This window comes from Pleurodeles waltl, chromosome 5 (assembly GCF_031143425.1).
Source record: "Pleurodeles waltl isolate 20211129_DDA chromosome 5, aPleWal1.hap1.20221129, whole genome shotgun sequence".
NCBI classification, from domain to species: Eukaryota; Metazoa; Chordata; class Amphibia; order Caudata; family Salamandridae; genus Pleurodeles; species Pleurodeles waltl.
The window spans coordinates 1,769,409,620-1,769,437,398 of record NC_090444.1 but is presented as its reverse complement, the minus strand read 5'-3'; the positions used below and the strand labels follow the sequence as shown (position 1 = coordinate 1,769,437,398).

At 43.0% G+C, this 27,779-nt stretch overlaps 1 protein-coding gene across 1 annotated transcript in view; it reads left to right on the top strand.

Annotated features, from left to right (window-relative positions):
* Positions 1–27,779, top strand: part of DNAH14 (dynein axonemal heavy chain 14) — a 923,784-nt gene that overhangs the window by 276,656 nt on the left and 619,349 nt on the right. The window contains exons 26-29 of the mRNA XM_069236199.1: positions 9,724–9,798; positions 14,875–14,962; positions 24,350–24,600; positions 25,570–25,801. Of these exons, the coding sequence (XP_069092300.1) occupies positions 9,724–9,798; positions 14,875–14,962; positions 24,350–24,600; positions 25,570–25,801 (646 nt within the window). The remainder of the gene's footprint in view (positions 1–9,723; positions 9,799–14,874; positions 14,963–24,349; positions 24,601–25,569; positions 25,802–27,779) is intronic.

Genomic DNA, 27,779 nt, shown 5'->3' with positions numbered 1-27,779 from the left:
TTTTTGGGGCGCTTAGCCTTCTTCCAGTTAGTAACAGCAATGGGTGTGAAACCAATGCTATATCCCAGAAAGCTAAACATTTCTGAAAAGTAGACAAAACTCTAAATTCAGCAAGGGATCATTTATGTGGATCATACACGGTTTTCCTACAGAAAATAACAGCTGAAATAAAAAAAAGAAATTTAGGTGAAAATAAAGCCATTTTTCTCCATGTTTTACTCTGTAACTTTTTCCTGCGATGTCAGATTTTCAAAAGTAATATACTGTTACGTCTGATGGACTCTTCTGGTTGTGGGGATATATTGGGCCTGTAGGTTCATCAAGAAGCCAATAAAGGAGCTGCACCTTGCAATGGGTTTTCATTGTATACCTGGTATACAGCAATTCATTTGTTGAAATATAAAGAGTGAAAAATAGGTATCAAGGAAACCTATGTATTTCTAAAATGGGCACAAGATAAGGTGTTGAGATGCAGTGGTTATTTGCACATCTCTGAATTCCGGGGTGCCCATACAGGCATGTGAATTACAGGGCATTTCTCAAATAGATGTCTTTTTTACACACTGTATTACATTTGGAAGGAGAAAATGTAGAGAAAGGCAAGGGGCAATAACATGTGTTCTGCTATTCTGTATTCCTCCAAGTCTCCCAATAAAAATGGCACCTCACTTGCGTGGGTAGACCTAATGTCCGTGACAGGAAACGCAACATGGACACATCAAATTTTTACTTTGAAAACTGACGTGTTTTTTGGAAAGTGCCTAGCTGTGGATTTTGATCTCTCGCTCAGCCGGCACCTAGGGAAACCTACCAAACCTGTGCATTTTTGAAAACTAGACACCTAGGGGAATCTAAAAAGGGGTGACTTTTGGGGCTCTCCCCAGGTTTCGTTAGCCAGAATCCTTTGCAAACCTCCAAATTTGGCAAAAGAACACTTTTCCTCACATTTCGGTGACAGAAAGTTCTGGAATCTGAGAGGAGCCACAAATTTCCTTCTACCCAGCGTTCCTCCAAGTCTCCTGATAACATTGGAACCTCACTTCTGTGGGTAGGCCTAGTGCCCGTGACAGGAAATGCCCCAAAACACAACGTGGACACATCACATTTTCCCAGAGAAAACAGACCTGTTTTTGCAAAGTGCCTAGCTGTGGATTTGGCCTCTAGCTCAGCCGGCACCTAAGGAAACCTACCAAACCTGTGTATTTTTAAAAACTAGACACCTAGGGTAATCCAAGATGGGGTGACTTGTGGGGCTCTCAACAAGTTCTGTTACCCAGAATCCTTTGCAAACCTCAACATTTGGCAAAAAAAAAAAGTTTCCTCACATTTCCGTGACAGAAAGTTCTGGAATCTTGGAGGAGCCACAAATTTCCTTCCATCCAGCGTTCCCCCAAGTCTCCCGATAAAAATGGTACCTCACATCTGTAGGTAGGCCTATTTCCCGCGCCAGAAAATGCCCCAAAACACAATGTGGACACATCACATTTTCCCAAAGAAAACAGACCTGTTTTTTGCAAAGTGCCTAGCTGTGGATTTTGGCCTCTAGCTCAGCCGGCACCTAGGGAAACCTACCAAACCCGTGCATTTCTGAAAACTAGACACCTGGGGGAATATAAGATGGGGTGACTTGTGAGGCTCTCACCAGGTTCTTTTACCCGGAATCCTTTGCAAACCTCAAAATGTGGCAAAAAAACCACTTTTTCCTCACATTTCAGTAACAGAAAGATCTGGATTCTGAGAGGAGCCACACATTTCCTTCCACCCAGCATTCCCCCAAGTCTCCGGATAAAAATGGTACCTCACTTGTGTGGGTAGGTCTAGTGCCCGCGAAAGGAAATGCCCCAAAACACTATGTGGACACATCAAAATTATCAAATACAAAACTACCTGTTTTTGCGGGGGCACCTGCGTTTTTGGTCCTGGGCTCAGCAGCCATATAGGGAAACCTACCAAACCCAAACGTTTCTGAAAACTAGACACCAGAGGGAGTCCAGAGAGGTGTGACTTGTGTGCATCCCCCAGTGTTTTCTTACCCAGAATCCTCTGCAAACCTCAAATGTAGCTAATAAATCACATTTTTCTCACATTTCTTTGTGGGATCACTGCACTGGGACAAATTTCCTACCACCCAACGTTCCCTCAGTCTCCCAGTAAAAATGATACCTCACTTGTGTAGGTGGGCCGAAGCGCCTGTGACAGGGAAGAGCCAAAAACATGTCGAAATTGAGGGGTAATCAAAGTGGGTCCAAAAGGGCAGTTTTAAAAAAAACATCTTTAGGCTGACAAGTGGGGCAGAATTTTTATCGGTATAGATGCGACAATTCTGGGTGTTGGGAATTTTGTGAATTCTTGCAGATTCCGGAAGGTTCCATCACAAAAATTTGGGAAAAATGTGTGATTTCCTGCAAAGTTGGAGGTTTGCAGGGCAATGTGGGTAAGAAAATGGTGCGGGGTGCATGTGAAGCACACCACCCTGGACTCACCCAGATATTTAGTTTTCAGATGTGTCTAGGTCTACATGGCAGCATCCCAAAGTCCAAAAAGTGCAGCCTTCACCATTCCAAGTGGGACGATTTTGAGAGTTAGCCAAGCTCTCATGGCCCAAATGTAAAACCAAAACCCAAAATAATCAAATGTCATCTTGCTTGCCATGGGATAAGATGTTTTAGTGTGCGGGGGGAGAGGTGAAAGACTGTTACCCCCTTCAGTTGGGGTGGTGGCATAACCATGCCCATACTGGTTGGTAGCCACCACTCCAATATTTTTTATTTTTTTTAATTCCCTGGCATCTAGTAGGCCTTCTGCCCCCCCGGGGAGTGGATCGGGGTTAATTTCCCCATCTGCCCATCGGTGGGCAGAACAACTTTGGCCCCATTTATTTGGGGTAGGGGTATGGCCATACCTCCACCCTCTTTTTTTGAAAAACAATGATTTCATGGTGTCTGGTGGGCTTTCTGCCCCGCTTAGGGGCAGATGGGCCTTCCAAAAATAGGCCAATCTGCCCCCAAGGGGGGCATATATAGCCAACAGTAATGTGCCCCCATGGGGAGTGACCCTTGCCAAAGGGCCTGCCCCCCCAAACAAAACACACACATACACACACACCAATCCCTGATGCCTACCTAAGTGGTTTCTGCACCCCCTTGGGGGCAGATTGGCCTAATAAAAATAGGCCGATCTGCCCCCAAGAGCAACAGAAATGGCCTAAAAAGAATTTTTTCCCCCAGGGGACCGACCCTTGCCTAAGGGGTCACTCTCCACGTCTAAAAAAAACAACAAGAAAAAAAGTGATACATGGTGGCTAGAGGTTTCTGCCCCCCCCCCCGGGGGCAGATCAGGCTAATTACAATAGGACGATCTGCCCCCAAGGGGGGGGGGCAGAAATGGCCTAAAACAAATTTGCCCCCCAGAGGAGCGACCCTTGCCTAAGGGGTCACTCCTGTTGCGTGAAATTGACAAAAAAAATCCCTGGTGTCCAGTAGTTTCCAAAAATAGGCCAATCTGCCCCCAAGGGGGGCATATATGGCCAACAGTAATGTGCCCCCTTGGGGAGTGACCCTTGCCCAAGGGCCTGCCCCCCCAAACAAAACACACACACACCAATCCCTGATGCCTACCTAAGTGGTTTCTGCACCCCCGTGAGGGCAGATTGACCTAATAAAAATAGGCCGATCTGCCCCCAAGGGGGGCAGAAATGGCCTAAAAATAATTTGCTCCCCCGTCTGTAAAAAAAATAAAAATAAATAAAGTCAACAATTCCTGGCATCTGATGGTTTCTGCCCCTCCCTCCCCTGGGGGCAGAAAAGGCCTTAAAAAAATTGCTCCCCTAGGGAGCAACCCTTGCCCAAGGGGCCGCTCCCCTTATTCATAAATAAATAAAAAAACAAACTCTCTGGTGTCTAGTGGGCATTTCTGCAGCCCGATCGCATCACCATCGGGCTGCAGAAATGCTTGCAGAGACATGAAAGGAAAGGAAAGGCCTTTCATTTTCTTTCATGCCTCTGCCTGCCCCTACCTCCCCGTCGGAAGAGAAATGTTTAGCATTTCTCTTGCTTCCAGCGCAATGGGAGGTGACGTCTGATGAGGTCAGCGTGCGATTTACGCGCATCAGACATCACTGTGGATTGGGGGGGCCGGGGTGGAAGAGGAAGCGATTCCCCTTCCATCCCTGCCCTACTGACTCATGGGGGGAGCGCTAACGTTCCCCACATGAGCTTAGTGCTCCCCCCATGCGCCGGGTGCAGGATGAGCTGGTCTCGTCCTCGGCACACGGCGACTGTGGCCGAGGGCGGGACCAGCTCGTACCGAGCACCCGAGGGATTAAACTTGAGATCTTTTAGATTTTTTTAATTTTGGGGGATTTAGAAAGTGCAGATACTGTGCAGACTCTCATTGCACTCTTAGATTTAGAAGTTATCAGATTTCCAGGGAACTCTTGGAGATTTGCCTGTGGAAAGACCTTCGGTGCTGTATTTAATCTCCTTGGGCATGTGGGCAGGTAGGGGACACTATGATGTGATCTTGTTGAATGATTCCTGTTTGGAAGGGGCTCTCCTAGGAAAAAGAGACCGGACACTTAGGACCCCAAGAACTGAAAAGGTCAGCTATAGATTGAGGCTGAGCAACTGAGGGCACAGATCTCTCTGGCCGGTATGGACCTGGGCCCTCTCTGCAGTGTTGGAGCTGCACCAAATCCTAAGAGGCAGTAAGTCAGTAATACATGGCAGGGATAGCTTTTAGGGCCCAACTCACGGGGTGAAAGGGGCACATGTGGGGTTCTTCTTAGTGTCAAGGGTTTGGCCCTCCCTTAGTCTTTTCATGCTACTAGATGTTTGTCACTCTCAGCCAGGATGTTTTGGCCTGTCTGATTGTTTCAACTGCCTCCACAAGACACACAATTGTAAGTCCCTCACACCTGTTCAAAAAATGCTGTCACTTGACTCACGGTTTGCCATCCTCACCCGTGAGCAAAGGGAAGGACACCTTCTAGAGACACCTCTCTTGGAAGATGGAGATGACCTTTTTCAGACATTAGGATGAAATGGGCAAGTGGGGGGCACTGATGTCAAACATTCATGTAAGAGAGACTGCTTCCCAAGGATGAGCAAGACCTCTCTGTGTCAACTTTCTATCCTGATGGCTGCAGAGTCAGCCTCTAAAAACAGTTCCCTGTTCTTGTACCCAGTTCCATAGAGCTCCCTTTGTTTCAGTTGCTAGTTAATAAATGTCCGAGTACAGATCTCACCATATTGTATTATATCTTTATTCTGCATGGTAATTATGGTTCCTGGACTAGGTAATGCCAGTTTGTCACAGATGTATATAGCCATAGATTGTAATAATGGATTGTGATTGGTTGTTGGAACCCCGTCATGCACTGCAAACCTAGGGCCCTGTACCTGCCTCTCCTCATTAGATCAGCAACAGATGCCCATGCTGTTAGGGCACCACAGGGGTAGATGTGTTGAGTAATATTGAACAAAGTGCTCCATATCAGTTGAGAATGAATGTAGAACCAGTAGATGTGTTGATTTGCAGGACACCAAATGGAAGGCAACCTACTCAAGAAAGCTAGCAATACAATTGCTTTATCAACAGACAATTTGGCATTGAACAATTAACCTGGCAGAACTAGAGAGTACCAGAGAACAAGGGCACATTCTTGGAAGAGCTGTTGGTAGTCAATCAGAATTTTGAAATTAATACTCAACTAATGAACAAATTGAGCAGAGACAACGAAGTGTCTGCAGGGGCACGGAACGGAAATTCTGCTGTGTCAGCCTCTGTTTAATGTTTTACACTGGTCCAAAACATAGATAACAGCACCCATGTCCACAGTGTGGAGCACAAGAGGTATACCTAGTCTGGGTCCATAAGGAGCTACAATGCTACTGGGTAAAGAGGAGAAGTTTTTGCAATCATTGAAATTAATAGGAAAGGCATACTGGAGTTTACTAGGCTGGGAGCATTTCTATTGTTTTGTCTGCTGGGAGAGTTACTCCAACCTTCACCATCACCACCATCATCCTTCTAGAGAATACATCACTCTATTCCTGGTTGAAGGGATGTGTTTTAAAGTGCAGGTGAAAATGATTGTCTATTGCTTTGCATTATAAATTCTAACATCCATTCATTGACTGTCCTGCTAGAAACTAGATTATTATTCTACAAATTGCTACCCTGACACCTCTGTCACACATAACAGCAAACTCTGTTGCATCATGGAATGCTGTGTAGGATGTTAGGTACACCTCCTTTGTAACAAGAGTCGTTTTTGGCAACGAGTCCCAAACATAACATAAGGCTAATACATAAGTATAATTATTGAATAAAATACTTTTTTTAATAAGATATATTGTATAGAAGAACACAACATTAGGACACATTAGTAATCAGTTATAAAAAGAGGATTCCATAGAGTTAATATTTCCAAAACAAAGCACAAAAAATATCTGAAAAAACACAATGTAAATTGAAAATACATTTTGATAAATATGTAATTTAAAATCGAAAAACAAAAAATTATTAACAAATTCTAACCAAAATAAGACATTAAAAATATTCACGAATACTAGTATAAATACAACCCTAAAAACATTAATAAAATAGCTACATTTTAGGTGGGCTGATAGGAAACATTTTTGGAATTATAATCCCATTTATGTAAACATGACAAAATACTTTTACAAATATGCAAATATAGCTCAATACCAACAACAATGATAAAAAGAACACATACAAAAGAAAGAAATTAAATGTATTATCCCCGCTTTAACCTTAACAATTTTAGGTAAACGTTTGCGCATTACAGGGTTCAGATTTACTGCTCATTTTCCCAAATTAACTAAATTGTAGAATTTGTTGGACTGTAGAGGGATCAGATTTACTGTTCTCACTCTAACCATAACATGAGTATGGAACATATAGGACTTTGAAGGGTCACATTTATTATTCCCACTCCAAACTAAGCAGTTGTGGGAAAGGTGTTAATCTTTGGAGGTGTTGTATTAACTATCACAGCAACATTATGAAAAGTGTTGGGTTTGGGAGGGGTCAGATTTACTATTTCCTTTCCAAACATAACAACTTTGGGAAAAGAGATAGACATTGGGGTGAAGGAGGTGATATTTACTTTTTTCACTCCAACCTAAGCAACAGTAAAGAAAGGTGAGGTAGGATAAACAATTCTTCCAATGAATAATTAATAATAAAATATATTCCACATATATTTTAAAACACTTTCCACCCAACTTCCCTAGAAACCCAACAACCCACTCAAACAATTCTAATCATTTCAATAAAAATAATTACTATAATGTATCATGCATATAAAATACATTGATTAAAATATTCTTTAGTACAAATAACAAGAAATTGAAACATATATATAAAAATAACCAAATATTTATACTTTAAAAAATATATTTAAATAATTTCCATGATTAATAAACACACTAACTGATTCACAAATGTATTATAAAGTAAATCAGTTAAATAAAAAAATATTTTAAACCTCTTTCCCCCATAATCTCCTACAAACCCAACAACTATTTGTCTTATCTCTCCTCCCATTTCGAAAAACTCTAGGGGCTGTGACGTTTTCCAGTTTTGGGTGATACCCAGTCCCAGTCTTGACCAAATCTTTTCCATTTGTGTGTATCCCTCATCTTCGAGGATGTTGAGTAAAGTCGTCCTGGAAGTTAATTCAGTTGGAGCAGCGTAATAGTAGGTTGAATGTTGTCCTAATTCCTTCCCAAAAGGGGCACATTGGTCTACAAAGCCATATTTTGTGGATTATGTTATCTTCCTCATTTTGATATCTTAAAACAGTTGTGATCAGGGCTTTGATTCAATCATTTCTCTGAGGTGAGGTAAATTCTGTGTTGATACTTACCTTGTATCAGTTTGTGTCGCTTCAGTATTGCCTCCTCTCTAGCAGCCATTACTCATCGTCCAAGGAACCAATGTTAGTTTCCTAGGCTTTTCTTAGGTTATTGAGGATAATTTACCTTTTTGTGATAATTGGGACATGGTGATTTTGGCCACAAATGGGCTAAATTTTGAAACCTCCCAGGCCCAGGTATGGTGTAAATTGCATTTTTTGATTTCAAATAACAGAAGACCTGAGCCTGTTGAAGACCACATTCTTATTGTAGTTCTGTAAAGGATTTACCTTGGATTGAAGTGTCAGTGGACACCAAAGTAGAAATGCCTAATCCGTCCTAACCCCCAAACCTCGCTAGAGCCACAACCTGAGGGAAGCAGGTCCTTGTCCGAAGGGGAATAATTATTGGTCCAGCCGTTATGTGACAAGGACACCCTCCAGACATCTGCGGGTGGCCAGGTTGGAGGGTTTCCATCACAGAAATAGTGCCAGGGGAGGTTTTGCCCATCATCCACAATTTTGTGGTGTATGTGAGGTCTGAAGTTGGTACCTATATCTAGTAATTTAAAACTCGTAAATGGAAAGTTATAACTAATTCCACTGCAAAGCTGAAGTTGGCCCAACATTTCAATGTCCGGTGAATAGGACAGGTTGATACCTGTGCATGGTAATTTATAGTATTATTTAAGTCCTATCTTTTTTCAGTGTCATTTTACTTTTTCATTTCAGCCAAGTGATTCCATGTCATGTGTGACAACCTCAGTCCGTTTTAACTTTTTAGCCAACATCACTTTGCATGCTTTGAGTTGTTGTTTGACCTTTCGGTATTATGAGCAGAGCAGTGGAATTATGTGCAAATAGAATACTACATTATGCAAGGGTGACTATGCAAGAGTGAAACCACATTATGCAAGGATGACTAAATTATGCATCAAGAAAAGGTAAATTAAATGACTATGGTAAACAAGGTAAAAAAGGTATGGTAAAAAAAGTTTAAAAAATGACTATGCAAGGGTGACACTACACTATGCAAGGGTGACTAATTTATGCAAGAAGAAAATGTAAATTAAGTGGCATAGTTCGACTCCTTCTATGGCAGTATTATTTTACTATTTTGGCATTTTAAAACACATTAATAGCATCTGGGCAAATATTTTCTCTCATTGCTATTATTTAAGTAGATTAATCAGCAACTAAAAGGTAAATGTTACCCATTGCATATGGTCTCTTATGGCGCTGCCCCACATGCAGTGCTCAGTTTATTAACTTGATCAACAGATTGTGGGTTTTATGCAAGTGCAGAGTGAAGTTGTCACAGTGAAGATCTCACGAGAGGCAGAGGACCATTTGGAAGCTGTGATACAGGTGACATCAACGACAGATATACAAACAAATAGAGAGAGCCCTTTTAGTGGGTGAAAGAACTCTGTTTAGCAAATATACACAAATTCAATCCTAGTAACACCATTTTGCCCAGCTGCACTAACAGTGTGAAAACTTTTCAGCTGCCAGAAACAAAAGGCAATTTCGTATTTATTAGATTCTGCAAGTACAAATTCACACAACACGTCAAAGTGGAACAAAGTAAGCTGCAGGCCTCACTCAAATGGAGAAACCTACAAGCAGGTGGCACTGTGCCATGTCTGGGGCCCTCTAAGCAGACACGTTTTAGGGCCTGGGCTTGTGTGTATAGTATATCACTGTCCTTCTGTTGAGGGGAATAGGAACACAAGGATGCAGAGTTATTTGGACTGAAGCATAGGCTTTAAAGTTCAAGAAACGAAGGTGGCGAGTCACCTAACAGTTAACATTGCTGATTTTCCACAATTATCTTTTAGAAAAGTTCGTGTAAGAGGTTCTGTGGAGCAGTGGCTTGGAAATGTGGAGAGCAGTATGTTCGACATTGTGAAGAGGTATGTACATTTGCCAATAATATGTCTAAAATGCCATCACATCACTAAACTATTTCATGTGAAGTGGCTGCACTGTCAGAAAATAAGTTAGGATAAGGAACAGCAAAAAGCATTATCTCCCAGCCTCGGGGTCTATAAACTTATTGTTTCATGTGTGTGCTAGGCTTTTCACCCCTTTGTTTACCCTCATTCCTGCCTCTCCATCTCCCTGATAGTGCCTACTTTGCTCATTGTTATTTTTAGGTCTAGACTAAAGACAGGTTTAACTATCTGTTGTCATGGACCAGTCATCTACGGCAGTGGTTCCCAACCGTTTGACTTCTGTGGACCCCCACTTTACCAGGGACCCCCAATGAATGTTTATTGGAATTTGGGGACCCCCCCACTGAGTCATTAATGAAAGCTGGGGACCTAATCTGTTAATATTATTAAATTTTCTAAGCAGTCACGGACCCCCTGAGGAGGCTTCGCGGACCCCCAGGGGTCCCCGGACCACAGGTTGGGAACCACTGATCTACGGTGTAATACATAAAGCGAGCTTTGGGTTAAGCCATTGGTTCTGATTAAATGGCTTTCTCTTCTTCAGTTCCTCTGCTCCTGAGTCAGTGGATTTCCTCCATATTACTATGTTTGTCCCGTCCCTGGAGCATTTCTTCTTTGCACTACTTCTGACTGGATGAGTTGCACGCTTCTGTTGCTGACTTGAAAGGACTCTTTCTAAATGGTCCATTCCGCGTTCCGTAGGAGCTCGTCCTCTGTCCTTGCTTTCCCCCACCCACTGCTTGTCCATACCACCCCTGCACTGCTGTCACTTTCTGCTTTTGCTCGACTTTCTTTTACTTTTCTTTCTGTTTTCACGCATCGGTTGCACCCCATCTATTTTTTTTTTTTTTTAATTCCCCCCAGGAGCTCCCCCCTCCACTCTCTTTCTGTATTCTTACACTTCTCTGCTTCACACTGTGCCTGTGGCTTTTCGCCCGTTCTCCTTCCCTTTTTGAAAAATTATTTTCATGTATTTCTGTTTGAGGTGCTACCTGCTCGCTCACATTTCTTGCTGCTTCTAGGAACTTTATTTCTTATTTTTACTTTACCATTCTAAAATGGCCATTGGCCATGTTGGAATGATAAAAGAGCCAAAAGGGCCATCGGTGCAAGATGGCAGTCCTGGTCACGCATTCTTAAGAGAGAAATCATTCCACGATGGCCACTAGGCCTGGCAAAAAAAGGAAAAAAGGAGGAAGAGAAAGATGGAAAAACTGTCCCTGAGGGAGAAAGCGGGGACCAGAAAAAGGATATAAAGGGGCAGGGAGTGTCTGCCAGTGGATTAAAGAGGATTGAGGTGGAATCGAGAATACGCTGCGTTGGTTTTCAGTGTGCTGACATTTGATAGCACCAGGCCCTAGCTTCTGAACTGCTCTTTGGGCATCAGCACTCATTGTTTGACAAATTAAGCTATATATATATATATATATATATATATATATATATATATATATATATATATATATATATATATACAGGGAGTGCAGAATTATTAGGCAAGTTGTATTTTTGAGGATTAATTTTATTATTGAACAACAACCATGTTCTCAATGAACCCAAAAAACTCATTAATATCAAAGCTGAATATTTTTGGAAGTAGTTTTTAGTTTGTTTTTAGTTTTAGCTATGTTAGGGGGATATCTGTGTGTGCAGGTGACTATTACTGTGCATAATTATTAGGCAACTTAACAAAAAAAATATATATACCCATTTCAATTATTTATTATTACCAGTGAAACCAATATAACATCTCAACATTCACAAATATACATTTCTGACATTCAAAAACAAAACAAAAACAAATCAGTGACCAATATAGCCACCTTTCTGTGCAAGGACACTCAAAAGCCTGCCATCCATGGATTCTGTCAGTGTTTTGATCCGTTCACCATCAACATTGCGTGCAGCAGCAACCACAGCCTCCCAGACACTGTTCAGAGAGGTGTACTGTTTTCCCTCCTTGTAAATCTCACATTTGATGATGGACCACAGGTTCTCAATGGGGTTCAGATCAGGTGAACAAGGAGGCCATGTCATTAGATTTCCTTCTTTTATACCCTTTCTTGCCAGCCACGCTGTGGAGTACTTGGACGCGTGTGATGGAGCATTGTCCTGCATGAAAATCATGTTTTTCTTGAAGGATGCAGACTTCTTCCTGTACCACTGCTTGAAGAAGGTGTCTTCCAGGAACTGGCAGTAGGACTGGGAGTTGAGCTTGACTCCATCCTCAACCCGAAAAGGCCCCACAAGCTCATCTTTGATGATACCAGCCCAAACCAGTACTCCACCTCCACCTTGCTGGCGTCTGAGTCAGACTGGAGCTCTCTGCCCTTTACCAATCCAGCCACGGGCCCATCCATCTGGCCCATCAAGACTCACTCTCATTTCATCAGTCCATAAAACCTTAGAAAAATCAGTCTTGAGATATTTATTGGCCCAGTCTTGACGTTTCAGCTTGTGTGTCTTGTTCAGTGGTGGTCGTCTTTCAGCCTTTCTTACCTTGGCCATGTCTCTGAGTATTGCACACTTTGTGCTTTTGGGCACTCCAGTGATGTCGCAGCTCTGAAATATGGCCAAACTGGTGGCAAGTGGCATCGTGGCAGCTGCACGCTTGACTTTTCTCAGTTCATGGGCAGTTATTTTGCGCCTTGGTTTTTCCACACGCTTCTTGCGACCCTGTTGACTATTTTGAATGAAACGCTTGATTGTTCGATGATCACGCTTCAGAAGCTTTGCAATTTTAAGAGTGCTGCATCCCTCTGCAAGATATCTCACTATTTTTGACTTTTCTGAGCCTGTCAAGTCCTTCTTTTGACCCATTTTGCCAAAGGAAAGGAAGTTGCCTAATAATTATGCACGCCTGATATAGGGTGTTGATGTCATTAGACCACACCCCTTCTCATTACAGAGATGCACATCACCTAATATGCTTAATTGGTAGTAGGCTTTCGAGCCTATACAGCTTGGAGTAAGACAACATGCATAAAGAGGATGATGTGGTCAAAATACTCATTTGCCTAATAATTCTGCACTCCCTGTATATATATATATACATACATATGTGTACTATAGTTAGGACCATGTTTCCATTGAAAAAGCGTTTTTTGACTATATCTTTGGCACCATTTGACAAATCTTCACTAAATTTTCTAAAGAAAGTGGCCCGGTGATTCTTGGTGCACATGGAACGTTTTGGGGTGATCAGTCAAGTGGGGGCTGAGAAAAAGGGTGCTCAAAAAATGTTGCGTTTTCTATTTTAATTCCCATAGGATATGTCAACAAGCCTACAGCCCAAACTGCTGGTCGGAATTACACCAAATTTGACAGAAAGCTACGCAAATTGTGATTTTTGTTAATTGCCATAAATCCGTTCAGTAGTTTTTGAGGAATTTAGGGAAATTAAATTTTGTATATCTCTGGCCATGAAGTATTCACAATAAAAGATGAGCTTGTGCAGGGAAATGTACAGCTCTAATTGGCTGCCAATACTTCAAACCAGGGAGTGTTGGCAGCCATCTTGGGACTCGGCTGAGTCCCAGAAAAAAATAAAAAATAAAAAGGGCCAGGGTAGGGACAACTCCACCCCTTAGCACTAGTGGGGGCTCCCACAGCCCCCCTCCCCCAGTGCAAAAAAACATTTGTTTTAATTATTTTTTTGCCGCGAAATCGCAATATTTGCGAATTCGCAGAAACAAATTTAAAAAAAACAAGTGCTTGTTTTTTATAGGCCCCTGGGTGGGCCAAGTCCCAGGGGCATTATCAATTTTGTGTTGGGGATCCTCTTGGCCCCCCCCTCCCCTGACCACCACCTCCCCGAAGATTTTGTTTTAAAAATGCGGGGGCCCTGCAGCTCCCACTGCCCTGGGGCCCACCACCTCCCCAGGGCTTTCTTTTACAAAAAAAACAGGGGGGCTTGCAGCCCTCTGCTGTCCTGGGAACCGCCACTTCCCCAAGGCTTTCATCATTGTATATGCTGGGGGGCCAGGCCCCCCCCCCACCCCACCCTGTGGATGCCTGATCGCATATAGTAATTAAAAATACTTTATGTTAGAAAAAACAAAGGTTTCAGGGACGTTATAGTTAGGATCTGAATTTACTTGCATAAAACCATAGAAAGTCAGCAGTTATGGTTATGTTTAGCTCAAGTAACTATAACTTGCGCCCTAAGGAAACTATAACTTGCGCTATCACCATGCACTTCTAATTACCCCACAGATAACATATTTGACAACATCATTGAATTCATTGATAATATCAATATAATATTTGCAGTTTGCAGTAATTATTTAGGAGAAAACTGTGCATGCTGGGTGTGCATGGTGGGGGCGCAAGTATATATATGTATATATATATATATATATATATATATATATATATGTATAAATATGTGTGTGTGTGTGTGTATATATATATATATATATGTATTTATATATATGTATTTATATATATGTATATATATGTGTATACCCTCTATAGCATCCACAAAGCAGAACAGAGCACTGGATCCAATATTTGTGAAGTATTTCCCCAGAAGGACTACATTTTGAAATTAAAAGTCAGAAAACCAAAATTTTGAAAAATATAAGGTTGACAAACAAAGGGCCCGATTTCGAGTTTTCCGTCTGCCAAACTCCTGCATGGGCAGTACAGTGCCCCCCCTGGGGCCCCCTGCACCGTTCTCCGCCACGATTTTTATGACAGTGGTACTGCCATAAAACTGCTGGTGAAGAAGGGGGTTGTAATCCCCAGGCTGCCCTGGCAGATTAGGACCGCCACCACCTCCAGACTGCTGGGATCTCCGATCCTGGTGGAGCTGGCAGGTCCCTGGCAGCCCGACTGCCAGGGTTGAAATATGGCACTTGTGCGGCAGTCCGACCGCCACCCGCGAACCCGCGGTTCGTAATGAGGCCCCAAATGTTAGTTAACTAAAAGTTAAGAAAAACAGAAAGTCAAGAAATTGCAGTAGAAGAGAATTTTATTTTATGAAAATGTTTGCCTCCATGTATTTAATTTTGGTATATTTGGTCTTTGCAGACTTATGAAATCTGGAGTCTCTGACTGGAACCAACTGGAGTTTAAAAAGTGGGTGCTTGCTCACCCTGGACAGGTGGTGCTTGTTGTAGTAAGTACACCCGCTTTTGCTTTTGACATCATATTCAAACCATCATAAAGCAGAAGGTCGATGTTCAAGCTAATTTCGTTGTCATTGTTGTGTGATTAACATTTGTATAGCATTCACAGTTTCATTTATGAGATGCAGGTACCTGAGAGGTTATACATTTTGTTAAATTCCACCTTCCTATGTATCTCACACACATGCATTTTTATGCATGCATTTGTATATATCTGTATTTATATATAGAAAACCTAGGTGGGGTGCAACAAAGACCTTTAGGTTATGGGAGTCAATCAATCAATCAGGAATTTGTAAAGCGCAATACTCACCTGTGAGGGGCTCAAGGCGCTGAGGAGGGGAGGGGGGGAGAAGGGGGTGAGGTGCTGCTACTGCTCGAACAGCCAGGTCTTGAGAAGTTTCCTGAAGGTAAGGAGGTCTTTGGTCTGGCGCAGGTGGGTGGGAAGAGTGTTCCACGTTTTGGCGGCAAGGTGCAAGAATGATCTACCGCCGGTTGTAGTTCTGCAGATGTGTGGGACGGTTGCGAGGGCGAGGTCGGTGGAGCGGAGATGCCGGGTCGGGTGTAGAAGGAGAGTCGTCTTTTGAGGTATTCTGATCCGGTGTTGTGCACTGCTTTGTGAGCGTGGGTGAGGAGTTTGAAGGTGATTTTCTTGTTGACTGGGAGCCAGTGCAGGTTTTTCAGGTGGTCTGTGATGTGGCAGTGGCGGGGGATGTCCAGGATGAGGCGTGCGGAGGCGTTCTGGATGCATTGCAGCCTCTTCTGGAGCTAGGCCGTGGAGTGAGGTGTTGCTGATGATTTAGGATTGTGTGCTTCAAACAAGGATTCACAACTTTCAGTTTTACTACAACTCACAGATTTATAATTGCATTTCATATATTTACATTATCAGAACACAGGGAGATTAATTGATTTGGCCAGAATCAAATGTTTTTCAGTCAAGTGCCAAGACTGGAATTTACATCCAAGTCCCCAAGTTTCAAATTTGGCAGCTTTGCCACTAGACTACATCCCCAGTTTAGTGTAACGTGCCTTCTATCTCCTGAAATTGAGAAAATAACGCTGCATGAAGTACCGCAGCTTTATTTGTTACATATCTGGTCAGCAATGAGAGTTACAGACCGCATTTCAAGCAACCTAATTAACTCTCACACTCGACATTGCATTGCATATACTAATCACTTTTAAGATGGCTACTTAATTTAAAAACACCTTTAGCTAGACATTTCACATGTTAGTAAGCAGATAATTATCAACATTTGTCACATTTACGATTACTTCCTGTGTCATATGTTTACATATTACCACAAATTTGATTTTCACTTGCCTAGTGCACTTTTTAAAAATGTTGCCCCAGAGATACTACCATAGTTGTTGAAAAGGGTATTGCAAATCAAGTAGTGAATTTTGGCGATCAGTCTTTGATTTTGCAAAGTGACTTATTTACTATTTGGTAACTTTGCAGAATGACCTGCCTAATAAATATTAATTAGCCAAAACACAATCTGTGACCACCTCTTATTGGCTACAACAGGAATGGTGGTCTGCAAGGGACAGCAGACCACCATCCCTGTGTTTACATTCCCAAACATTTTTAGTAGCCTCTTTTCTTTAAAATAACCAGTGCTACTTTAAAAAGAAGGGTTTCTGTCTGGAAAAGCATTAGGGGGAGCAGGGAGTGGTTCCCTAAATCACCGCCTCCTCCCCCAGAGGCTGTTTCACAATTCCCAAAGGGAGGGGGCCCTTTGAGGCGTCAGTAACTCTTACATTGTTTGTGACTGGAATTGCAGTCACAGACCGTTTTTCATTGCATACTGTATCACAAATTTGAAAAAAGGCCACTCCTTCCAAATTGTGATTAGGTATAGGTCACAAAACCCACTGTTGGAAAAACTTTTCTACTCTTAAAATGGATTTTGACTATACCAAACAGCCATTTTGCAATCGCAAAGTTTGTTATCTTGTGAAGAACCCAGGGTGTGGGATCACAAAAATACTGGTCTGTTATCACCTCACAAAGGACAATGGTGGTTTGCTCCAAAATTAGACATTCCCCACTCCACAATGAAGTCAGGATTTGTCTATAAATTCTAAACAACAATTAATCTTTAGTGACCCCAGAAGTTCAACCTATTATGTATGCGAATAGGTCACTCCTGTACCCAGAGTAATGGGATTGATTGTCACCTAATCTGGGAATCCTATTTTCACACTCCCTCTTTTTTCTAATCATCAATTATTCCAATTTTACTGAGCTGGTTCTCATACACTCAGGTTTGTACTTGTTGTAAGCATAGCTGGATATAAATCATATTTTTCTTTCTTGATTTCCAGTTAGTGTTTTATTTTTTGATTTCTGGTTATAGTCTTAGCAGATGCTATCTCCAGTCCTAAACTTTTAACTAACAAGTCATTAATTTCAAGTGTGTTGGTCTAATAGGATCAATGTAAGCAGAACAAACCAGAATGCATTAGCCTCTCACACAAAAGTCCTGGACTGCAAATAGTGTCCATATCGACCTAGAGGGCAGTGGTCACCCTAGACTGATTTTACATTTTGCAAAAGGGGCTATTGTTGAGAAAGGACACCAACGTTTTCAAAATACTTTCAAAATCACACTTGAGCCTAAGATCACCCGCTCCTTATCACTTGCTCAGTCACCAAACACACAACATAAATCTGGGATCAGCTGCATGACAATGCCCTGGAGCTACTTTTCCTCATGAAACAATGGCTGAACTCTGCATCACTACCTGACATCACCACAGCCATCCCCCCGGCTACAAGATTGCAGGCAAGACAGACTTCACAAGCCCTCAGCTAGAATCGCAATCACCCACAAGAATGCCATCAGCTGCACCACCTCCAATGACACATCATCCTTGAACAAGGAACACCTGTAATTTAAGCTCCTGGTCACAGCCAACTTCACCCTATGCAGCACTCTCATCTACAGACCACTTTGACTGCGCATCAACTTTACCAACACCATCACAGACTTCGTCACACCACTTGCCCTTGGGGCTAGAAGTTACATCCTGCTTGGAGACCTGAACTTCCACCTAGAAGACCACACCCACCCCAACTCAAAAGCCCTCATTGAAGACTTTGAAAGCCTGGTTCTCACCCAATGAGCAAAGGGACCTACACGCTGCACCAAGCACGTCCTGGACCCAATTTTCACCACCTTCGATGACACTTGAGTCAACAATCCCATACTAATCTCCTGGACAGATCACACCCTAGTCAAGTTCAGTATCCCCGTCTTGGTCCAATGCACACACACCACCACCAGACCAGCCTGCTGAAACTGGAACTGCATCACTGACACAGACTGGAACACTGCTCTCAACACCCACTGACCTGAAAACAGAAACCGCCTTCTCAAAGCCATCAAGAATTTCAACAATTGGATCACCTATTGTGCCAACTCTCTGGCCATTTCAAACCCAGAAATACAACAATATCTAGACTGCAGGCCAGTGGGTACAAGGAGGAACTCAGACTGATTAAATGCCTCTGCAAACAACTGGAGCACAAATGGTGAATGATCCAGGACAATACAGACACAAGCACGTTCAAATCTGCCCCGAGACGCAACCATCAAATAATCTGAAACCCCAAACACACCATTCTGGTGGACCGCATTAATGCAAGCATCAACAGAAGCAAAGGAATCTTCGCCCTTGTGAAGAATTTCACTCAACACCGGCTGCCTCCCATTTCTTCAGCAATTAAATCTCTGTAACTTACAGCAACTACAACCCTCAACCAGACCCAAGAGATTTTGCTAAACACTTTCCGATCGTATCCAAAGAATCAATGCTTACAATATGGCATATCATCACCCAGAAGAAACCACTACCACCATAATGTCCACCCACTCAGGGGCCCCATCAGATATCTGCCCCCCTATGCCTACTCTAGAGGACTGAAACCCATCAGTGCCATGCTCACACCCATTCTGAATGCCTCCATCTCTTCTGGGACCTTCTCAGATACTTGGAAACACACAACATTCCTCCCATTGCTAAAGAAACCTCTGTGGACCTTTCTATACTCACCAACTACAGACTAATCCTTCTGCTACCATTCCTGTCCAAAGTCTTAGAGAAAATCATAAACGAATGCCTCATCGAATGCCTCAACAACCACCAACTCCTCAACACCACTCAGTTTGGTTTCAGATTGCCCACTAGATGAAGACCAACTGTCTGAAGCTGAACTCCAATAAGACCAAAATCATAATCTTTGGGAAAGGCATTTTACGTGGGACTCCACCTGGTGACCAACAGAGCTGAGACCAACAAACACCCCACAATCCATGCCAAGAACCTCAGGATATTCTTCATCAGCAAACCCAACATATCCACCCATGTCAACACCATCACTGCATCATGCTTCCATACCATGAAGATGCTTAGGACAATTTTCAAATAGCTCCCAATTAGAACCTGGAAAACCATCACTCACGCCTTGGTCACAATCAAGCTGGACTACAGGAAAACCCTCTTTGCCGGGATCAATAAAAAACACACCAGAAGGTTGAAGACCATTCAGAACTCGGGAGCCTGTATCACTCTCAACCTCCCGCGTCACACTCCCATCACACCACACCTCAAGGAGCTCCACTGGTTTCCCACACACAAATGTGCACAATTCAAACTTCCACCCACACTTTCAAGGCTCTACATAACACTCACTCATCATACCTCAACAATCGCATCTGCTTTCGCAAAATTTCCAGACACGTCTGCCCGTCCAGAATCCTATTTGCACACATCCGACTCATATGAAAAACAAGATCCAGTGGTCAGCCCTAAATCTTGGAACAACCTGCGACGGCACATAAGAGCCTTCTCTTCACTTCTTCAGTTCTGCAAGAAGCTGAAGACTTAGCTTTTCAAGCAGTTCCACTAGGCGCTAGGTTTGTCTAGACTTACATCTGCTCAGTGCCAGGATAACCTCTTGGGTGATAGTGCACTCTATAAATTTGCATAAGATATCATAACATATGCAGTAACATAACATACCACAAACATAACTTGACCCAGCAGAGTTAAACACAACACAATTCAATGGAAACAACATACACAGTTGCAAACTAAGGGCCTGGTTTATGTTTTGGAGGTTGGGCTGTCTTCTGCCACCGCGATGGAGTAAATGACTCCATTACCCTGGTAGAGGAGGTTGCTATGACCAAATTTATAAATGGCCGGCAGACTTTTAATGCATTCACGGGAACCACCATCAAGGCAGTTCCTATCAATCCATTGCAATTTTGATGTATGGCTCGATCAAACATGATATAGCCGTACATCAAAGTTACAAAGTTTTTTTTCAAAAAGAAAACCACAAAGTGGGATTTTCTTTTTGAAAAAAAAAAAATCAATACCCATCATCATATCCCATGGTATTTTTATGTTTTCACTGCCCCTTACCACCAGGGTTTTCCTGGCAGCAACAGGACAGGACAGAACATGTCCACCAATCTAAATTGGGCAGGTGGACATATAGCCAATTCTCCAATGGCCTGACCACAGTGGAGGCAGAGTAGTCGTCTTCAAACTATGCCCCACCCGCTTTTGAATTTGGCAGGCTGACTATTATGTTGGAAGGGTGGGTACTCTGTCACCATTGCGACGGAGTACTCTTTCTGCCAACATATAATTTAGGCCCTAAATGAGGCGCTGCACCGTCTTTTTCCCAGCGTCCACCCGGTAATACTCTTCCTCCACTAGGATTGACATTCCATATCGAGTCCCCAACAAACAACAGGTGTATTTAGGCAGGCTTAGGCTCAGGTGCAGATGCTCATGCACTCTTACAGGTCAGGTATGTTACTCAGTTCAATATATCTTCAAACTGTCAGCAAAAAGGTCTTAGTGTGTGCAGCAGAAATGTCAGTGCATGTTTAGTCTCATGTGCTGAATGAAGGTTAAGCCCCTCGTTTTACTTCCTTGTTGATTTAACATTTTGGACAGTGTGATTGAATGAAGTCCAGGCTCTTGCCCTCACAGGAGTGGCTCCTCTCCTGTGAGGGTTCGCACCGGCAGCCATACCTGGGGCAGAGATTACGGGCAAGGTTAGGGAGACAGATATGCATGGCACTGCTCATCCTCGGCAACAGATTTCCCACACCAGCTACAAATGGGTGTTTTAGTGCGGCATTTGCAGCCTCCAGACTGAATCCCTTGTGGTGGTGTCTTTTTGGCTATTGCAGCCCGAACCCGAATAAGGCTTCCCATTTCGGCAGAGAAACAGCTTTGTACTCACAGCGTGAGTAGCGGCAGCACCAGCCCCTGAAGGCTGTGGCAAATTGCCGGGTGACATGGGATACTTGTTCTGGCACAGTCTAATGAAGTTCACCCAGAAACTACAGAGTGAACGGGACGACCCCTCAATGAAATGTGTCACTGCTGGCTGCACTCTCCGGGCAAGTCAACTTCATCTGGTTGGCCCTCACTTTGGCGGCATGGTGGGTTTCTCCTGCAGGACAGTCTCTCCTTCTGTAGAGTCAGGCATACTGCTTCTTCACCCTCAGAATGTAGATGGGCTTTAAGTCTCCCCAGGCAGACACTCGGCTCTTTCAGTAAACACTGCAGACTTATAGTGACGTCTCCTTACCTCTGGGATACTGTCTGTCACACAGACACCAGCACTTGTTACATAAGAGTTCTTTGAGCACTCAGTGGAGCACTCCCTTCCATGGTCAAAAAGAACTCGGAACTGGAACCAGGTGGGGTGATTTGGATTCAACCTTTGTACACATTGAATTATGTGAATTTACTGTTTCCAACTTCAGAACCAGCCTGCAGTGGTTCTCTTTTTAAGGTCCTTCTCCAGACGCGGATGCTTCTTACAGCAGGTAGCACTACATCTGTCTCAAAACTGGTGTGAGGTTTATTCATCTCGCTTTCATCAGCCTCCCTGATGTGGTAAACGGGAACAAACGAGGGCAGGCTTGATCTAGAAGCTTCCACGCCTAAACAACCGAAACTGCAGTCCTATTCTTCACCCGTACCATCCTCCACCTGGAAGTGCCCAGGAAGCAGCAATCAGTAGCTCCTTGCTAAACAAAGTCTTCATGGAATTTCAAAAGGTAGCCCTGAATCCATCTCTGTCACTTCAGATCTGCGCCCTCCAGGCACAGGAATGCAGGCAATACACTTCCACCGTCAGGGAAAGCGTCCCCATCCTCCATCTTGTGCCATGCTAAACCAGGACATCCAAAATGGATCCCACTGGCTTCTGCCCTCAGAAACATACACACACATACTGCACAAGTGCTACATGCACTATACACACATGCAGGATGCCAGTGCGAGGTACTGGGTATTCATATAATGGTGGCACTTTATATGAGAGGGCCAAAAGACTACTCTCTCATTGACTCAGGTAAAAAAGATCGTACCACATTGTCAACTTCAATCACTGTATGCTGCCCCCACCATTTTATGCACTTTACTTAGGACTGGGACAGTAGTCCTTTGTCCATTATGAGGGCTCACTTGATGCACCCCTTCAGGTCACAAAAGAGATCCTGGACCTCGCTTAGTTAGGGAAAGGCCTTGGCCTCTGCCAGCATACTAGATTAGTGTAACACCAGGGTCAAATTAAGTCATGACACTAGATATACACACAGTCAAGATCCTCAGGATGGAGGAACACTCCTTTATCCTGGGCAGCAGACATTTCTGTCCTAACAGCCATATACAATTGGGGACAAAATACTCCCACGGTTCTTCCATGAGGCCACTCATGTGGGATCTTGATCCTGTACCATACGCAGACCCCTGGTGGCCTGGGAAGATGGCACGACTGCAAAGTCTGTATATGCATTGTCACTCTCTGCCTGAGGGGTCCCAAAGACCTACGAAACCTTAGACACACACCCGAAGATCAAACATCTATACCCGTCATACCCATTGCACTTAGTATACGTCACAATGAAGAATACAAAAAAGTGATGAATAGAATGCCTGAATTTATCTCAGCCACTGGTATTACACAGGGTCGTATGGTCCACGCTAAGCTTCCTTTCTGGTCCACCTAAGTGCTGGACTAAGCCAATGGTCCATAGCTGTCAAATGTAAAGGCTTGCAGCAAAGACTTTTTGGGCAAAGCCTTCTCAAAGGAGCCCCCTCTAAAAGGATATGCACTCCTCTTTGTGCCCACTAATTCACTTGTGAGGGGATAATCTTTAATGGTGGCTTCCTACATGGCAGTCACTTTCTGCCTTACGAAAAACTATGAATCTGAAAACCGCATTTTCTGTCAGTCATCTGTGCTTGGTGATGAAGGGAGATGGAAACTTTCAGGGAATTTGCCTGCCAATGGCTCATTGAGTGCTACTGCCTGGCCAACCATCCCATGTGTCTCGTTGGATCCAGCCCTTCTTGCCAGGTGAGAACACAAGTCTTTAGGAGTGATGGTAGGTCACTGTTCCGAGCTTGGCAGGGCAGAGCCTATACAGGACTGCCTCATGGGCACCCCCCATGAGTGCCACTCAGATCCTCTCTGTAGACTAGCTCCCAACTCAGCAGCTGCAAATTAAACACACTTATACATTTGTGCACGAGGGATAAGCTAGTAAGACAAACTGAAACAACCCAAATCACAGAAATCCCACTAATCAAAGGCTCTTGCAGTCTTCTACCTTCCTGGAGGAGGTTCAAGTTGGCTTCCTTGTGGGCCTCCAGATGTGTAGCTTGCCTAATGCTCAGGTAGAAAGGCTAAAGTTTCAGTCCTCAAGCTCTCACAACACATTGACAGGTATCTATAGGGAAGGTGGTCCAACAGTTGAAAATACTAGAACCATTCTTCCATGTTTCCTGTGAAATCACCACTCCCACAGGGCGAGTTGAGTCTGGTTTTTTGTTTTCTTGATAATAGAATAGTGTGATCTTGAGTGAAGATGATCTACATGATGGAGCTACAGTGGTGGGGGCACCGACTTCTCAACCTCCTGCTTCTATTGTTTCATGATATCTGCTAGTATAAAGTGTGGCTAACAGCTGTACCTTGGATTTGAGGATCTGAAATCTCATTTGTATCAACTGTGGAGCATCCACTAGCTCTAAGCTGAGGAAGGAATACACTTCAAAATAAGTTCTGCAACATAAAAAGGGTGAAATAATTCTTCTTGATAAACCTTTTTCTGTATGAAAATCTCTCCTCTTAAACAGACTTTGAAAATAGCGTCTTCTGATTAGTCGTATGGATTTGGCCTTCCTTCCCGCCTGACCTCAGATGTTTCATTTTTCAGTATTAATGAGGTTGAAAATGATCATGTCTGTAGTTTGCACAATATAAGAGCTGCCCAGGGCTGTTATCATCACTGTCAAAGTTGGCAATAACTTGTTTTCACTTTCAGAGCCAAATAATGTTTAATAAGGAGTGTGTGAAAAGTTTCCAAAGCTCTGATTCCGGAAGCGAGATGAAGAGGGTACATGCTGAACTCATGAACCATCTGGAGGAGCTTGCAGAGATGTCAGCAGATGTTCTTCATTTACACCAACAGACCACACTGGAGGCACTGCTCATCCTCTACGTCCACTGCAGGGATATTCTAGCAGATCTCATAAAGAAGAAAGTCAACAGTTCTGATGATTTTGAATGGTCAAGGTGTGTTGCTCAGATGGACAAATTAGTGGATGCAGTTGTATTACGGATAGTTTCATGTGCCTTAGAGGTAGAATAGATAGGATGAGTCACAAGACTAATAGAGATAAATTAAGGACATTAATGGATCAATGGCCCTTGTGTGTGACTTTTTTCCTGTTTGTTCTTCTTGTACAGCAAACTCGAAAGAGTTAGACGTCTGGTACTAATTACGAGGGTATCAGCACTTGCATGCCCCCCTCTGATATTCTTTACGTCTTGAACTTCGAAAAAAGAGGGATGGGCTGGTTATCGTTAACTGCTTTGCTAAATTGCCCAGAGCTACGATCAACTTATGTAGACTTGAATAATTCTAGACCAACAGAAAGTCATCGGTTGCAACAGAATAATAGAATCAATACTTCCAGACACATACGACTGTTCTAAATATCATGCCAATGCATTATGAATTCACACCCAGTGTTATACTTTTCTTAAACATTAATCCAGTGGTGATTTCCTTGTATGGTGAAACAGAGAGAAAATATGTTATCTAATTAAAGTATATAGAAGTATGAGGATTTTATTCAAGTAAATGCCATTCTATAGGAGCTGACCTCCCATAGCATAATATTACCCAATCCAGAGGCGCATAAGCTTCTGCTTACACCTATATGACCTACAATTTCCAACATTCCCTTTGAGAGATCTTCCGTGTCTACAGATTAAGGATAGACATGTGTCAGATCTTAAGACAAACATATGAACTTTTCAGTATTTTAGACATTCACGACAAAGAGAGTTTTTGTTTTCCATAGACAGGTCTTTGATGAATACAATTGATTGATAAAAAACAAATGTTGTGGAATCAATGTAAAGTATTGGTCTATTACAATGTGTATGCAAACCTTCAAAAATACTTAGGATAATGCATCACCACTTACTGGTTCTTAACGTGCTAAGGGTTATTATTTTTACTCATCCCCTCTTCAGGCAGCTCCGTTATGAATGGAATGAGCAGAATAACACTTGCTATGTGGTTCAAGGCAGTGCCTCCTTTGTGTATGGCTATGAGTATCTAGGCTGTTCCTCCCGGCTCGTCATCACTCCACTCACCGACCGCTGCTGGTTGACTCTCACTGGAGCCCTGCACCTCCATCTCGGAGGATCTCCTGCTGGCCCAGCAGGCACAGGAAAAACTGAGACTGTTAAAGACCTGGCCAAAGTAAGTTCTTTTTGTATGTTGAAGTTATGAAATTAAACACTTTTTAGCCTTTTTATTGAGTTTTTATCTTCCACGCTGCCTCGTCTCACAACCAATTTTCATATCTGTCAGTCCAAAATATCATGCAAGTCTAAGTAATTGGTGTGAGGAGATTCTTTTTCTATACTTTATGTCACTTCTGGATGAACCAATTGCGTTATTCATTATTTGCCAATGTTTATATGAGGCCATTTATTTGATTTCAGTTGGAAAGTAGGCTGTTGGCCACATATTGCACTCCATCTTGGGTTTTTCAATTCCACAGACAGTGTAGCCATTTCCGCACGCGCACACAGATAACTTGCCATGACAGCCACGGATGATGCGCCATCGGTGTAACTGAATATGATCCTCATTGCAGCACACATATCTTGGCCCTAAAGGCTTGGTTGGTTTTAATATTGAAGATCCTCCAAATTGCATATTGTGACTTGGGTCACCCAGTAAAGGTGCACTGTTCATTGATTGGCTGTGCAAGTGCTCCCGTGCTAAAGTTCCAGGTGGGATCTGGGCAGAGGATAGGCTTTGTAGTGGCTCTTTGTCAGCTTTTGTGTTGAGTACTTTGCGAAAGACAAAGCACACGTCTTTGTATAAAAAGCAGTCCATTTGCAGGATGTTAAGCAGCATTTCACTTTGTGTGCAAGAGGTCTGCGATCTCACATCTGATTTGCTGACCTGCAGATCACACAACCCTGGTCTACATATTTTCTTTTGGGACCAGAGCAAATATTTTTACTTTTAGGCACAACAAACATCTGAGACGTTGCCCAGTCAGTCACAGTGCCCAAAGTAAGCAGATGCCTGAGACACATTGAAAGAAGTACATATAGTGGTGTTACCCTGCAAAGGTGTTGTTGTGTCAAGTGATGAGAGCATGGATCCTCGCCTATACATCACCTCCATCCCTTGCATTGCCTTAAGGAAGGCCGCAAGTTGCTGTTTTAGCATCTCTACGACCAGACCACTTTTTTCCAGTAGGAAGCAAATAAGTGCCTAACTACCAATATATTATTGTTATTCATCTCTGCAGGATATCTTTTTAACTAATAACTTCATGGAAGTTGTGGGTGAAAGGGATCAGTTCTTTGGAGCAGAGCTGGGTGAGGCAGAGGGGAGACTAAGCCTGGAGTACACCCTCCATAATATTCAAACATGCACTCAACAAGTACTCTAGGGTAAAAACTGTCTAAGCCTTTCTCTACTATGTTAATTTCAGAATTAGTTGTTTTGAATGTTGAAGATCTTTCAAATGAAATACTGAGTCTTAGGGCATCTGAGAAATGTGGACTAACCATTGATTGGCTGTGTGAGTGTTCCTGGTTAAGTAAATCATCTGAGAACTCTAAAGTGTGAAGTTGTAGTCATGACTGACGTGGCTATATAAGGGCTACTTGGCAGCTTTTATATTGGACATTTTCTGATGGACAGAGTCCCTAGCCCAGTGGAAGACGGGCAGAGAGAAGGCACCAACATCATAGCCAAATTTTAGAAGCACCGCTAAACAAATTCAGTAGGAATACAAACTCTAGAAGGTACCCTTAATTCTACTTTTGGTGGCTAGGTCCAACCTAAGGTTGAACCAGTAAGAATTGATGAGGGATGCAGGAAACATATTAAACATAAAACTGTTCAATGGGTTAGGAATGAGATGTCCAGGCAAGGGGATTGCAAAAAAATCTTACCTATAATAAGAAGATAAGCAATACGACCCCAATTGGCGTAACATTTCAAAGGTAAATTAGAGTTAGGGCCTTAGAATGCACATTTTTAGAACTAGCAACTTCACATTTTCAAATGGGAAATCTGATTTGAAATTGATGTTTGGATCTCCACTGACACCTTTGGGCAGCAGTCTTTCTATGTGCCTTAATAAATGTCCACTATCCCTGAGCCTCCAGGATGGTAGCTGTGAGCTTAGTGCCTACTGCTCTGATGACAT